Source organism: Monodon monoceros, unplaced genomic scaffold, assembly GCF_005190385.1.
Source record: "Monodon monoceros isolate NGI ecotype Baffin Bay Population unplaced genomic scaffold, NGI_Narwhal_1 Super_Scaffold_21, whole genome shotgun sequence".
NCBI classification, from domain to species: Eukaryota; Metazoa; Chordata; class Mammalia; order Artiodactyla; family Monodontidae; genus Monodon; species Monodon monoceros.
In genome coordinates, this window is record NW_021703778.1 from 25649251 (window position 1) to 25665375 (window position 16125).

Below are 16125 nucleotides of genomic sequence, written 5' to 3' on the forward strand. Positions count from 1 at the left end.
ATATATATATATATATATATATATATATATATATATATATATATACCACTTCTTTATCCATTCATCTGTTGATGGACACTCAGGTGGCTTCCATGTCTTGACAATTGTAAATAATGCTGTTATGAACACTGGGGTTCATGTATCTTTTCGAATTAGTGTTTTTGTTTTTCTCAAATATATACCCAGGAGTGGAATTGCTGTTTCATATGACAGTTCTCTTTTTAGTTTTTTGAGAAACCTTCAAACTGTTTTCCACAGTGGCTGCACCAATTTATGTTTCCACCAACAGTGTTATTATCTCTTATGTTCCAGTCACAGTAATTTTTAGTCTTAGAATTTTTAATTCTTAAATGGAAGCAAGAATTCGAATTGCTTTTTCATCTTTGATCTTCTCACCCCATTGGACTCTCTCTCCAACATTTTAAGGATGTTTATTTTATATTGTTTTGCTCTTAAAAATTATGCCTTCCTACATCAGGGATCCTTGCAGTAATGGAAATGCTCTGTCTTGAGTGTATCAGTTTTGATATTCTGGGTGTGATCTTGCAAGATATTTCCACTGGAGGAAAACAGGTAAGGGATCCATGAGTTCTTTCTGCATTATTTCTTATAACCACACATGAATCTACAATTCATATTTATCTCAAAATAAAAAGGTAATTTAAAAACTGTGCTGTCCTAGTAATTCCCAACAAGCTTTAAAGCAGCATTTATTAATGTGCTGTGACATCACTACTGATATTCAGTGGGCATTTTACAGTCTTTATTTTATATAGTGTGACTAATATTTTAACAGATAGTTTGGAAAGGAGGAAAAGGCTAAGAATAAGGTGGAGATAGCCTTCTGTCCCTGGGACACAGTTATGAGATAAACTCAGCTGCTTCTCAAACCAGGATGGGCAAGATTGGTCCTTCCTGGGCCAAGTATTCCTGCCAAGTTCAAAAAGCTCAGTTTCCCTCCTATGTCTGTATCACTTGGGAGAACGGTCCCCATGAAGATCAGCAATTGTTTTTCATGTTGGCGATTATTTTTACCGTGAATATTAAGAGCAAGTACCCTGTGTGCATGACCTGTTGGACTGGGTGGAAAACAGCCATGGAAGGATGTTGTGAGAGAAATCTACATGCAATTGGTTTTAATGACACAGAAACAAGGAATTCGCCGCCCCCTTCACCCCCTCCACCCTCACCCCTCCGCCACTTTTAAGTTTGTACCTAAATCTAGGAATTGGGGTAAGTTTTGATCTGATTACAGTAGCTAATGTACTGAGATCCTCTTAAGTCCTTTGGGAGGAGAGAGGATTGAAGCTGTGCTTTACAGACTCAGGTGTTAGAAGGCTGTTGATGATGGAATATGTTGTTTTGATTTTTCTGTGCCAGATAGAGGTTGGAAAAATTGGTTGGTATTAAGTGAAGTGCTTTGTAAATTGAGTTCACTTCCTTTGTCATGAGAGACATGGTTGCATACAAAAGAAATCAAAGGGAAGTTCTACTCAGGTAATGAACTTGAATTCCTCATAAAGCACAGAGCTCTGTGTTATGCCCGTGACTCAAGGAGACAAAGTACAGGGTTTTTATGGCTGAGCACAAGCAGAGTGAGCAGAGTCTGGGTCAGATGGCAGGGCTGTGACTGGCCACAGAGACCTCCCTCCCCTCCTCCAATCGGTGGTCTTTTTGTGGTTGAATCTCAGACCTTGGGAAAGTGCAGCCACGGACAGACAGAGGAGGGCAGGGTTGCCTATCAGCATATCAGGCAGACAGCCTGAAGGGTCCTGATGATGCAGTAAACAGACTTCTCACCCTGTAAGACCCTCTGCACAGACTTGTTCCATGACCATTGGCAATCAAAACACAACGATATTAAAGCCAGCAATTGCTGTCCCTTTAGATTTTTAGGATTTAACTTTTTCTCCCCTCTCTTAGATGAGTAGATATTTAAATTACAAAAAAAAAGTTGTTTGCCTTAAAAAAAAATAAAAGTGAATGGTAATTTAAAAGTGGGAGAGGAGGGCTTCCCTGGTGGCGCAGTGGTTGAGAGTCCGCCTGCCGATGCAGGGGACGTGGGTTCGTGCCCCGGTCCGGGAGGATCCCACATGCCGGGGAGCGGCTGGGTCCGTGAGCCATGGCCGCTGAGCCTGCGCGTCCGGAGCCTGTGCTCCGCAACGGGAGAGGCCACAACAGTGAGAGGCCTGCGTACCGCAAAAAAAAAAAAAGAAAAAAGAAAAAAGAAAAAAAAGTGAGAGAGGAGAGGGGAGGCGAATGAGGGTGAAGAAAATAGGTAAGTTTAAACAGGTAAAAAAATTCTACCCAGATGTAACTAGAGTTAATATTTTGATGCATTTTAAAGACTTTTTTTCTGTGCTTATTTTTACTTTTATTTTATTTTATTTGTTTATTTTTATTGATGTATAGTTGATTTACAAAGTTGAGTTAGTTTCTTGTGTACAGCAAAGTGATTCAGTTATACATATATATATTCTTTTTCATATTCTTTTCTATTATGGTTTATTACAGAATGTTGAATACAATTCCCTGTGTCATTCAGTAGGCCCTCGTTGTTTATCTATGTTATATGTATTTATATTTATTTCTCCCCTCTTCCCCTTTGGTAACTATAAGTTTGTTTTTTATGTCTGTGGGTCTGTTTCTGTTTTGTAAAGAAGTTTGTTTGTATCATTTTTTAGATTCCACATATAAGTGATATCATATGATATTTGTCCTTCTCTGATTTACTTCACTTAGTATGATAATCTCTAGGCCCATCCATGTTGCTGCAAATGGCATTACTTCATTCTTTTTTATGGCTGAGTAAGCTTATTTTTAAATGTATTTGACATCATACTTTATATACAATTATATAACATACGCTTTCACGTAACATTTTAACATAAGTATTTCCCATGTCATACAATTTTTTGGTAACTGTTGAAGGTTTGCATAGCATGCCATTGTATCGATGTACTTTCCTTTAAATGCCCAACAATAGGTAAATGGCTAAGTAGATTGGTTCTTGGTTTTTACTCTTATAAATAATGATACTGTGAATGCCATTGTGCCTAAATCTTTGCATTTTAGATCATTTCTTTCTTTTGTAATTCATTTGTTTATGTCATTTTCCTATTTATCTAATAGATGTCTCAAGTATTTTTTAATTGATGTATATAAAATTGCCTTATGTATAGCTCATATATGAAGGGCTGTACATAAATCCTTTTTTATATACATCAGTATTTTTGTTTGTTTATTATAGTATGGAGTTTTTACATTTTGGGGTTATTAAATCTATAGCATGTTTCCTTGGTAAATTTTGCACTACTTTTAAGCTTAGAACATCCTTCCTTATTTAGAGCACATATGAACAGTAAATGTAAAATCTCAAGATATGAGATTTACTGCAGTGGGTTTTAACATATATCAGGCTGTACATTGATTTTGGTTTTATTCCTTTCCAATAACTAATTTTTTTTCTGGGTGAGAAAGCTTGATTTTATTCATATATGATATGTCTTAACTCATCCTTAGCCCATTACACAATAGATGCTTAATTTATGTTGTGTGAACTGGAGTCCTTGGTTTAATTGTTCCTGAAGCTTACCTGTACCTTGGTTTTTGGTTTCCATGAAACAGTTTTCATTAGCTTTATCACAAAGTTCTCTTGCTGGCATACGCTAGCCTGCTTTCTCTCAGCCCTGAGCGGAACTGCTGAGTGATGTAGCTCGTATTATCATGTTAGGAAGATGCACAGCTGTAACTTAAATACTACGGCTCATTTCAGAGGGAGTGCCTGTCTGTCCACATTGGCCAAGCTGGCGTCCAGATTGGGGATGCCTGTTGGGAGCTCTACTGCCTGGAACACGGAATCCAGCCAGATGGCGTTGTTCTCGACGGCAGGCAGGATCCGCAGGCACGTGCCAGAACGGAGCCTATGGGTGCATCTTTTGATTCCTTCTTTTGTGAGACCAGAGCTGGGAAGCACGTGCCCAGAGCACTCTTCATGGACCTGGAGCCAACTGTTGTAGGTAATGTACATTTTACGTTCTAGTGTGCTTAACCGGGTCCACAACCCAAACAAGCAAGTATCAGTGGGTGGGATCATCAGATTACATGAATCTATCTGAATAGGATCATATGGCCCTTTTCCAAATTTAGAGCATCTCTCAGTGGACACTTAGGGTGATCAGCATGACAAACAAACCCAAAGGGAAGACTAACTTAGCCTTCTTTTTCTGTGTGACGAAAAGAACGAAAACCTTGTTAGTTTCTCCACACAATCTACTGTAACAGAACACTAAATCTTTTCCTGGGTTTGAAAGCCAGTTGCTAGAAGCTTCTGACAAAGAATCTGAAATTTGGCATTACCTGCTTTTAGAGAATAGACTAGTTGAACATGATTCCGAAGAAGGAAGGAGCTAAATAACTCTTCTAATTGTGGGGAAATGATGATTAATGATTATAAAATGATTACTTACGATTATTAACAGCAGACGTTGTAGTATCTCGTGCAAAAACACTTGAAGTGGAGCTGGCGAAATGCTGGGGAGAGAAAGGGTCTTGCTAACTTCAGAGAAAACTACAGAGGAGGGTGGGTTTGGGTTTGGTACTCTGTATCAATTATTTCCCGCTGTGTAATAAATCGCCTCCAAACGTAGCAGTTTAAAACACCAACAAACATTACTTTCTCCATGAATCTGCAGTTTGGACAGGGCTCAGAGGACAGCTCCTCTGGTCCATATGGTGTCAGGAAGGTAGACTCAAGTGGCAGCCGGAAGATTCACTTTGAAATTGGCTCACTCGCTTGGCTGGCGAGTTGGTGCTGGCTGTTGGCTGAGAGCTAAGCCAGGGCTGTGGGGTCTCTGTGGGCTGCTCGTGCATCCTTGTGGCATGGTAGCTGGGTTCCAAGAACAAGCTTCGCACGAGAACAAGGCAGAAGTCCATGGCATTTTTATAACCTGGCCTCAGAAGTCACATTGTGTCACTTCAGCTGTCCTCCATGGGTTGAAGCGGTTACAAAGATCCATCCTGGGAAGGGATATAGACCTCACCTCTTGATACAGAAATAGTGAGGTTCTAGAAGCACAAGTGAGATAGGAAATATCATTACAGTCTTCTTTGGAAAATACAATCTGGATTGGAGTTCATTTCCTCATCAGAACGAAGTCTGAATCAAGTAACAAACTGATGGAGAAAGTACGGTGATGTCAACGTGAGGGAAATGATAGAAAGGTTTTTTAAATTAATAGGTGGAAGTTAAGAAATGTCAAGGCCAAGATTTATATTGATTCAGTATTACTCTGCTAAATGTTGTGAAAGAATTAAAAATAAGGAGCTGCTGATGGCTTCAAGAACAGGCAAGACTAGTATGGAACCTGAGAGAGGCAATCACGTCATATTCTGACTTGAGTTATAAGTGCCCTAAGAGAATATCTGAATTTTCGTTTCAAACAAATGGGAGTTTGCAACTGTGAGCTTTAGCTGGAGCCTGGTGTGCCATGATCCTGGGCAGGGTAGAATACGTCCCCAGAGGACCTTGGTAAATGTGGCTGAAGGAGCAATGTGAGAGGCCACACCCCAGCATTATGAATATTGTAGCAGATATTTTAACCTGTGCTAATCCAAAGAGCTAGGCAAATAGGAGGACCCAGGATCAGAAGCTAAGCAAGCTGGAGGAGAGACAGTCGGCAGGCAAAGACCAGAAGAAATTCCCCAATCCTCTAGAACTCAGCCTGGAGGGAGGGCAATTTTGAGGATCTTGAGCTGGTCCAAACAAAACACCATAAGCTCCAGGGTTTAGAGAGGAGGCACTGATTTTCCTTGTTTTATTCAACAAATAAAAATGCCTCATATGGCCAGACACTATCTTGACATTGGAGAGATATATAGTATCAGTCTTCCTGGAGCTTACATTCTAGTGGGGTGCAGACCTATAAAAGCCAAATAGTGTGTCTGGTGGCGATCGGAGCATGGGGAAAAACAAAGCAGGGCCATAGGGGAAGGGAATATTGCGTGTGGGCTGAGGGGGCTGTTTTTCAAAAGGAACATCAAGGAAAGCTTTACTGAGGAGGTGGTGCGTAGGAATCTGAAGGAAGTGAGGCCTGAGCTTTACCTCTATGGAAAAGATCAGAAAAGACCTTATGGACCAAGTGATAGTTCCTCTGAGTCTGGGCAGGGGGATTTTAATAGTTCACAGGTGAGAGAGATGGAAACCATGAGCAAAGACACATCCAGACACCTGTGAGTGTTGTTTCAGCTTGAAAATGAGGAGGACATTGATATAGGGGAGTCCTAGAAGGCTTAACCTGGAATGGAGGTAAGGAAGCCAAGGAACCATCAAATAATAATCATGTTTAAAAACCACCAAAGTCCCTGTGGATGCTGGTTAAGGATGCTGGGCCAGGTACATGGTCTCTGAGCAGGGTGGAAACATGGCAGAAATTTGTATACTTGTGAATGGTGGTGCTATATCACTGATCTCCCAGAAAGTGGATTTTACTGAAGGAATTTATGGAACTAACCACCCTCAAGAACTCAATTGGACATTGTCTTGAAGAAGCAGGCTTCCATAGATTCCCTACTTAAACTGAACTCAGCCTTATAGCTTCAGGTGAGAAGCAGGTAGTCTACCTGGAATTATATGCCCACTTGTTTGTAAATATATCTTTAAAACATCCCAACTTTGGTGTTTGTTTTTTGGTGTGCATATGTTAGTTAAAAGTAATTTCAACTCAGTTTTATTAAATTTAAACATTTAGGGGTGTACCAAATTGTGGTCATATACATGGTCATACACAGGAGAGCAAGGTGTACTGAGGGGACCACCTTGCTCTTAGAAAATGAATGCTTTTCCTCTTAGGCAGGAGCTTCTAGGTATCTGATGCCAAGGCCATTGAGGTATATCTGCATAAATGCATGACATGAAGCCATTATCATTATTATTTATAATTGTTATATGGGCCATGCATCATGCTCTGTGGTCTTTAATCCTCATGATAACTCACTGGGGTAGGTCTTGCTATCATCCTTATTTGTGAGAGGATATAACTGGGGCTTAGAGACACTAAGTAACTGCTCTATAGCTAAATGAGGAAGGCCAGCCATGCACCCAGGAAATTGATTCTTGAGCACATGCTCTGAACTGCTATGCAATGCGTATCCTACCCGCTATAACCAGGACAACATTCCCAGAACCTCCCTAGCCCTCAAATGCTGCTGCGTCGATCTTCAGGAATCAGGCTGTTTGGATAATTCTAAGGTAGGTGAGTGTGATCCGGCCCTTGGACATGCTGTGTCTTGATGTTTTCTTGTTTTAAAAGGGAATGAAACCAGCAAGGGTTATGCTTGGTTGTATGGAATACTGACATCTTCACGCTATTTCCCTGCTTCAGGCATTTGTGTTAACTGCACCAAGTGGTGTGGGCATTTGAGTTTGCATGCTTCTCTCTTTTTTTTTTTTAACATCTTTATTGGAGTATAATTGCTTTACAACGGTGTGTTAGTTTCTGCTTTATAAAAAAGTGAATCAGCTATACATATATCCCCATATCTCCTCCCTCTTGCATCTCCCTCCTACTCTCCCTATCCCACCCCTCTAGGTGGTCACAAAGCACCGAGCTGATCTCCCTGTACTATGAGTCTGCTTCTCACTAGCTATCTATTTTACATTTGGTAGTGTATATGTGTCCATGCCACTCTCTCACTTTGTCCCAGCTTACACTTCCCCCTCCCCATGTCAAGTCCATTCTCTACATCTGCATCTTTATTCCTATCCTGCTCCTAGGTTCTTCAGAACCATGTTTTTTTTCTGTTTTTTGTTTTGTTTTTTTTAGATTCCATGTATATGTGTTAGTGTATGGTATTTGTTTTTCTCTTACTGACTTACTTCACTCTGTATGACAGACTCTAGGTCCATCCACCTCACTACAAATAACTCAGTTTTGTTCCTTTTTATGGCTGAGTAATATTCCGTTGTATATATGTGCCACATCTTCTTTATCTATTCATCTGTCGATGCACACTTAGGTTGTTTCCATGTCCTGGCTATTGTAAATAGAGCTGCAATGAACATTGTGGTACATGACTCTTTTTGAATTATGGTTTCCTCAGGGTATATGACCAGTAGTGGGATTGCTGGGTCGTATGGTAGTTCTATTTTAGTTTTTTAAGGAACCTCCATACCGTTCTCCATAGTGGCTGTATCAATTTACATTCCCACCAACAGTGCAAGAGGCTTCCCTTTTCTCCACACCCTCTCCACCATTTATTGTTTGTAGATTTTTTGATGATGGCCATTCTGACTGGTGTGAGGTGATACTTCATTGTAGTTTTGATTTGCATTTCTCTAATGATTAGTGATGTTGAGCATCCTTTCATGTGTTTGTTGGCAATCTGTATATCTTCTTTGGAGAAATGTCTATTTAGGTCTTCTGCCCATTTTTGGATTGGGTTGTTTGTTTTTTGATATTGAGCTGCATGAGCTGCCTTGTAAATTTTGGAGATTAATCCTTTGTCAGTTGCTTCATTTGTAAATATTTTCTCCCATTCTGAGGGTTGTCTTTTCATCTTGTTTATGTTTTCCTTTGCTGTGCAAAAGCTTTCAAGTTCCATTAGGTCCCATTTGTTTATTGTAGTTTTTATTTCCATTTCTCTAGGAGGTGGGTCAGAAAGGATCTTGCTGTGATTTATGTTGTAGAGTGTTCTTCCTGTTTTCCTCTAAGAGTTTTATAGTGTATGACCTTACATTTAGGTCTTTAATCCATTTTGAGTTTATTTTTGTGTATGGTGTTAGGGAGTGTTCTAATTTCATTCTTTTACATGTAGCAGTCCAGTTTTCCCAGCACCACTTATTGAAGAGGCTGTCTTTTCTCCATTGTATATTCTTGCCTCCTTTATCAAAAATAAGGTGACCATATGTGTGTGGGTTTACCTCCGGGCTTTCTATCCTGTTCCATTGATCTATATTTCTGTTTTTGTGCCAGTACCATACCATCTTGATTACTGTAGCTTTGTAGTATAGTCTGAAGCCCAGGAACCTGATTCCTCCAGCTCCATTTTTCTTGTGAAAGCCTCTTTTTAAGCATATAACTAATCATTTAGATTGGTATGCTTTTCCAGCACACAGCTGGCTCTTTATCTTAAAATGCAAAAGTACCACGCATGTGTGGTGGGTTGAATGTTGTCCCCCCAAAACTCTGCACCCACCTAGCACCCTAGAATATGAGTTTATTTGGAACTGGGGTCTTTGCAGATGTACATAGTTAAGATGAGGTCATACCAGATTAGGGAGGCCCTATGTCCAATGATCTGGTTGGATATATGGATGATATATGGCCCATATAACAATTATAAATAATAATGATAAAATTGGCTTGATGACATGTATTTATGCAGATGTACCCCAATGGACTTGGCATCAGATACCTAGAAGCTCCTGCCTAAGAGGAAAGACACTCATTTTCTAAGAGCAGGGTGGTCCCCTCAGTACACCTTATGAGAAGAGAGAACACACGGACAGGAAAAGGGGGCATTGTGATGGGGGCAGAGATGATGTGATGTAGCTGCCGGCCAAGAACTCCAAGAAATGTATGCAGTCACCAGAAGCTGGGAGAGAGGCATGCGGCCATTTCTCCACCAGAGCCTCCAGAAGGAACCAACCCTGCCGACATCTGGACATTGAACTTACAGCCTCCTGAACTATGAGGCAATAAATCTCCCTTGTTTTAAGCCACCAAGTTTGTTGTACTTTGTTACAGTAGCCCTGAGAAACTAATAAAGGGTGTATGACGGAAAAATGTGCTTTCAATTTATATGGGGATAATTATACCTTTTCCTCGATTAAGAAGGGCCAGTTGGGCAGTTTAAATCCATTTCTTTATAGGACATTAGAAGAGAGAAAGCGAGTCAGGGTACAGGGCTGTGCAAGAGTTAGGGCTGGGATGGAGTGGACTGCACTGACCTCCTTTCCTCTTGGCAGATGAGATCCGTGCAGGCAGGTACCGCTCACTCTTCCACCCGGAGCAGCTCGTCAGTGGAAAGGAGGATGCTGCAAATAACTATGCCCGTGGTCGCTACTCTGTGGGGCCAGAGATCCTTGATCTGGTGCTGGAGAGGCTCCGAAAGCTGGCAAGTTGCTCCTCTCTCCTTCCACAGGCAGTGCCTGTGTGCCTGTGATCTTGCGGGACCCGCCCAAGCAGCACTTTCTACCTACGCCTCCATCACCACCCAACCTCTCCCCTGGGAGCCTCCTGCGCATGCTCAAAGCTGGGCTGGTCCTGATGTGGGCACTGACTACCTTCCTTACTAGGCAGGGGAAAGAAGCCTTTGCACTTACTGTACAGCCCCCATCGACTATTTTGTTTTTCTTTTTATATTTATGAGGAAATATTTTATTTTATCTCCCCCCGTTTTATTGAGGTATAATTGACCTATAACATTGTGTAAAGTTAAGGTGTACATCATGGTGATGTGACACAGGAATATATTGCCAAATGATCACCACAATCAGGCTAGTTAATACATCCATCCCTCACATAATTACCTTTTTGTGTGTGTGGAGACGACAACATTTAAGATCTGTTCTCTTAGCAGCTTTCAAGTTTACAACACAGTGCTGTTAACTACAGTCACCATGCTGTACATTAGATCCCAATAACTTAATCATCTTATAACTGGAAGTTTATACGCTTTGAGCAGCATCTCCCACCCCCCGACCCCAGCTCCTCACAACTACTATTCTACTCTGTTTCTATGAGTTTGGCTTTTTCGATTCCACATATAAGTGAGATGATGCAGTACTTTTCTTTCTCTGTCTGACTTATTTCACTTTGCTTAACTGCCCACAAGGTCCATCCACGTTGTCACAAACAGCAGGGTTTCCTTCTTTTTAGTGACTAGCCCCCATCTACTCCTGCTTCTGCTGACTCATGGCATATCTTTTTATCAGAGACTTCCAAAGAACTCTAAAACTTGTCATTTTCCAATAGTTACTAAGATCTGTAAAGTTAACAGGAGGCACATCCTACCTGGAGATCAGTTACTCTTTACTGACAGTTAATTCTTCCCTAAGGACCTGTGTCTGGAGAATCCTTTGTCTAGTAAAAATTTTGATGTTTGGCATAATCGTTAGGGAATACAGTATCTTTTACACCAGCACAGTAGATTGGGTATGAAAATGAAAGGTACTTCATCTACTGGGGGGGGGGGATTATATTACTTCAATATTTTGCTTGTCATTTTCTTTGTTATTGATAAAGACCTTACTTTAGATCACATACAGATAAATTCATCAGGGGTAGCAAAAGACAGTTGAATATTTATGCTTTGCTTACAGTAAAACTCTAAGCACTTCCCCCACTCCAGAAGTAACTTCTCAAGTATGTTTCAAAGTAAATATGTTTGTGATGAGTTAGTGATGGTAAACCAGTTCTTTCTGAAAGTTTCTGTTTGTTTTGGGGTACTAGTTGTGTCCCACGGTTACCACTGCTTCTGGGTTTATTTGGCTGAATTCTTACGTCCCTTTTACTTTCCCTAGGCGGAACAGTGCAGTGGTCTTCAGGGATTTTTGATTTTCCGAAGCTTTGGAGGAGGCACTGGATCAGGATTTACGTCTCTCTTAATGGAGCAGCTCTCCATAGACTACAGCACGAAGGCTAAACTGGAGTTCTCTGTCTACCCAGCCCCTCGGATCTCCACGGCTATAGTGGAGCCTTACAACACCATCCTCACCACCCATCCCACCATAGAGCATGCGGACTGTACCTTCCTGGTGGATAACGAGGCCATCTATGACATATGCCATCGCAAACTTGACGTTGAACACCCGTCTTATGCCAGCATCAACAGACTGCTGAGTCAGGCAGTATCTTCCATCACCACTTCCCTCCGGTTTGAGGGGGCCCTGAACGTGGACCTGATTGAATTCCAGACCAACCTCGTACCTTACCCTAGAATACACTTCCTCATGACCAGCTTCGCCCCCATCATCTCTGCGGACAACGCCCACCACGAGGAGCCCTCTGTGTCAGACATCACAGCTGCTTGCTTCGAGTCCTGCAACCAGCTGGTCAAGTGTGACTCTCGCCTGGGGAAGTACGTGGCCTGCTGCCTGCTCTACAGAGGGGATGTGGTCCCCAAGGATGTAAACACGGCAATTGCAGCCATGAAGACAAGGAACTCTGTCCAGTTTGTAGATTGGTGTCCAACTGGATTCAAGGTGGGCATCAATGGTCATCCCCCCCGGGCAGTGCCGGGAGGGGACCTGGCCGAGGTCCAGCGGGCTGTCTGTATGCTGAGCAACAGCACGGCGGTCGTGGAGGCCTGGGCCCGCCTGGGACACAAGTTCGACCTCATGTACGCCAAGAAGGCGTTTCTGCACTGGTATATTAGGGAAGGCATGGAGGAAGGCGAGTTTGTAGAAGCCAGGGAAGACTTGGCAGTCTTGGAGAAGGATTACGAGGAAGTGGGGCGAAGTTTCTGATGCAGATCTGACTGGTGACAATGAATGCTAAGCTTAAGTGTCACGCTTTACACTTAAAGGCTAGAGTTCCCTTGATGAGGAAATTAAGGAAATTAAGTCAAGCGAGATCCCGAGTTCCAATCAAATGGGTCCATATTAACAATGAGCCCACATTTCCTTGTCTGTTAGTGTCACTCAGCACTGCACCCTGTGAACCTTCTAAGATTTGGAGTCCTTTGAATTTCTGGGGCTCATCTTTTTTTTTTTTTTTGTCAGAATGGAAACCTGGCTTTATTCTTTGCTTTTTCAACCAAGTGACTGTGAAACCCTAAAGTGAATGCTCTTCCTTTCCTGTTCCTGAGGTGGAAAATAGCATGTAATGATTATTTATGTTATTTTCCCATATATATATATTTTGTACATTGATTAAATAATGAATATTTTCAATATGAGTCTTTTCCTTCTTCCAAGGCCTTAAGGTCTCAGTTTGCTTTTTATACAGACAAACAAATAAACAAACAACAAGAATATTCTTGGGTTTTTCAGAAGTTTGAATCTGTGTGTCCTGCGGGTCAGAAGGTGAAAGTGATTTCTTTCCGCTCCTCTGTCCTTGAGGACGTGTTCTGGAAGCATGGCCAGCAGAACCCTGCATGGGAGCCATTTAAGATGTTGAGAAAAATTGCAGATTCTTGAGCTTCGTTATGGACTTGCTAAATGAGAAGCCCCGGGAATTGGAGGGAGGGTCATCTGAGGATTTAAGTTCAAAAACCACTTCACGGAATTAACTTTGGGTATTAAACTGACTCATGTTCAAACAGGTGATAATTTAAAATGGACAAAACAGCTATAAATGCATTAAAACGACTAGCTGGATTTTAAAGATCCACGATGTTTAGTCTACTAGTTGGAAGTAAGATAAGACACCGCAAAGGTGCTCGCTTGGGCTGAGGTGTTGCTCTCGAGCTGATTGTAGGTGGGTTTCAGGTGCCTCATTCATCTACAGGGCTGACCTTTCAGCCTGGGCCCTCCAGTTACGCTCTCTTGGTCTCCACGCGGTCAGTGCTTTTGGTCCGGCTGGACAACTGAAGGTAACAGGCTCTAAAGCCTTGGCTGGAGGCCTAACGTTGTGGTTCTTGGTGTGAGATTTATCAAAGTGCAATGCTACCACCTTCTTTTTGCGTGTGCCACCTGGACCTGAGAACTGCCGCTCCATCTTTAACACTTTCCTGGTAGATGCTTTTACGAACCAAAATCACTGCACTGAGATGTGGTCTTTAAGAGCTTCATTCCAACAATGTACCACTTTGCTTATTTTCAACTCACACTGCTGTCACCACGGAGGCTAATGACTGCAGTTTGGTGGAAGTATTGCTTAGACACTCTTCACCGTGTTTGCACGCATTCCGTTCAAGCTAGACGGCTCACCCCTTCCCAGCACGTTGTTTTTCTTTTCTTCCTCTCTCCTCTGCCTCTGCTCCTTCTCACTACTTTCTCTCTTCTTTCCTTCTGTGACCGTGGGGTGAATTCCAACTTCAAACCCAGATCAGACGTCACCTGTTGCCTGTGGCCTCTTGGGAATATAGAGAGAGTGGAGACACACTATGAGGTTTCTCACTATATTGAAAATACTGTAGTAAATTCTCATTGATGAAATATATTTTTTCATGTGAATATCCTACATAGTTGTCTGAACGTTTAGTAGGCTTTTACTAAGAAAAAATGTTTTTATGTACATGTGTTATTCCCCGCTTTGGACACTGGAGGGCGCTAGTGAAATGCTTAAATAATTGCTGTTAGCTTTTTTTTAGTGTTACATTTGAATGTGTGTGTGTGTGTGTGGGCGTGCGCACATGTGTGAAAAGACATTTAGAAAACTCAGAAAAGAACATCTAGAAGTTTCCTTTTGTTTTTAACAACTAATAAACTACTAAAATTAAGATTATAATCCTAAACATTTCTTAAATTTTTAAGTTCAGCTTGTAAATCTTATTATTTCTAAGTTTAGCAAAGTTAAATAATCACTTTTAAAGGAATATGTTTGAATTTTTGGTGCCCTTTGCAATCTTAGATAAATGCTCAAATATTTTAGGTTGTATTTATAAATTTATTTTATTTTAAGAATTTTAATTGTCTGACAAACTTTCCCAAGTACTCTAATTCTTTTAGAATTTGAAAAAGAATAGATACATGTATATGTATAACTGAATCACTTTGCTGTACACCTGAAACTATCATAATATTGTTAATCAACTATACTCCAGTATAAAATAAAAAGTTTAAAAAACATCTAATTCTTTTAAAATTGAACGAAGTAAACTATAAATGTGGTGATTAGTGTTCCTATATGTTCCAGACTGTCTATAAACTAGTAAGATTTTTAAGATCACAGGTGTAAATTATTTACTCAATTTACATATTTAAAATCGGAATTATAAGGCTGACTATGATTCTTTTAGGCCAAATACTCTTAAATATTATACATACTGCACTTTAAATGCTAATTATGCACAGATTCCTTGTCACAAGAAGTTTAATAATCCTTACTTAATTAACTCATTCACCAGTTATTTACTGAGTGCCTGTCATGTGTTCCTCATTATTCTGACCACCGGGGATAAACATTAAGCCCTCCCGCCCCACCCCCCCAAAAACCCCTGCCCTCATGGTTTATATGGTAGTGAAGGTGGGGTGAAAGACAATAAACATGTTAAATAAGTAAGTTATATTGCATGTTAAAGGTGATGGGTACAATAGTGCACAAAGGAAATAATAGAGCCTGGTAAGGGGAAAGGAGGTTGCAATTTGAAATAGGGTGGTTACTAATGGCCTCAGTGAGAAAGAGGCATTTGACAAGGAGTTGGAGGAAGTGACACAGGGAGAATGCAGATGCCTGGAGGAAGAACATACCTGGCAAACGGAACCTGCAAAGGAGACTCAGAAGGAGGGGCTATTGAGGAACGAGGGAAACAGAGTATGATGTCCTGAAAGCCAGACTGGAAAAAAAAGTGTGTGCGGGGGACAGGTGGTGGTTCACTGGGTCGAGTGATTCTTACAGATCAAGAGGCGTGAGGGCGGAGGCTTGACCACTGAATTCAGCAACGTAGGGGTTCTGGCTGACCTTCGTGAGCAGTTTCAGTGGAAGGATAGGGATGGACATCTGACTTCGAGAATGAGAGGTAAGTAGAGGGAACTTCCAAGGGAGCTCTGTCAAAGGGAGCAGAGGGATGGCCACCGCCCGGAAGGGGTCAAGGGCTTGTAGGCTGTCGTGTAGGTTTCTGTGCCGATGTGAACCAGGCAGCGGGTGGGGTGACACTGACTACGTGGGAGGAAGAAGGGCCAGTTGTTGGCTCAATGTTGTAAGCAGTCGAGAGGGGATGGGAAGCTGGTGCAGAGCACAGTGTGGCCCTCCACCAGGCGCGGCTGGGCGTGTGGGTTTCTAGCGTAGAAACGAGGGCAGAGTGCATGAGTCCACTGGATAGGGAGGATCTATGAGAGGTTTGAGGAAAGAAGAGGAGGGAGAGTCTAGGACAGTAGGCATGTGAATGGTGTAGAGAGATGTGGCCTAATTGCTGAACAGCTTTAAGAGCCCATTTGAGGCGTCTTGTCAGGATTTTAAAGTGAGATCAATCAGTGTGTGTGTGTGTGTGTGTGTGTGTGTGTGTGTGTGTGTGTGTGTG

At 41.7% G+C, this 16125-nt stretch overlaps 1 protein-coding gene across 1 annotated transcript; it reads left to right on the forward strand.

Moving 5' to 3' along the window:
* Window positions 1-2226: 2226 nt before the first annotated feature.
* Window positions 2227-12771, forward strand: TUBAL3 (tubulin alpha like 3). The gene is made up of 4 exons (XM_029238506.1): window positions 2227-2278; window positions 3776-4019; window positions 9968-10116; window positions 11525-12771. Exons 2-4 carry the CDS (start codon window positions 3926-3928, stop codon window positions 12467-12469), a joined length of 1188 nt encoding a protein of 395 aa, XP_029094339.1. The 5' UTR covers window positions 2227-2278; window positions 3776-3925; the 3' UTR covers window positions 12470-12771.
* Window positions 12772-16125: the final 3354 nt, after the last annotated feature.

Coding starts and splice junctions, on each gene's coding strand:
- TUBAL3 (XM_029238506.1), top strand. CDS start 3,926: ATGGGTGCATCTTTTGATTCCTTCTTTTGTGAGACCAGAGCTGGGAAG. Junction 4,020..9,967: donor CCTGGAGCCAACTGTTGTAG/GTAATGTACATT, acceptor TCCTCTTGGCAG/ATGAGATCCGTGCAGGCAGG. Junction 10,117..11,524: donor TGGAGAGGCTCCGAAAGCTG/GCAAGTTGCTCC, acceptor TACTTTCCCTAG/GCGGAACAGTGCAGTGGTCT.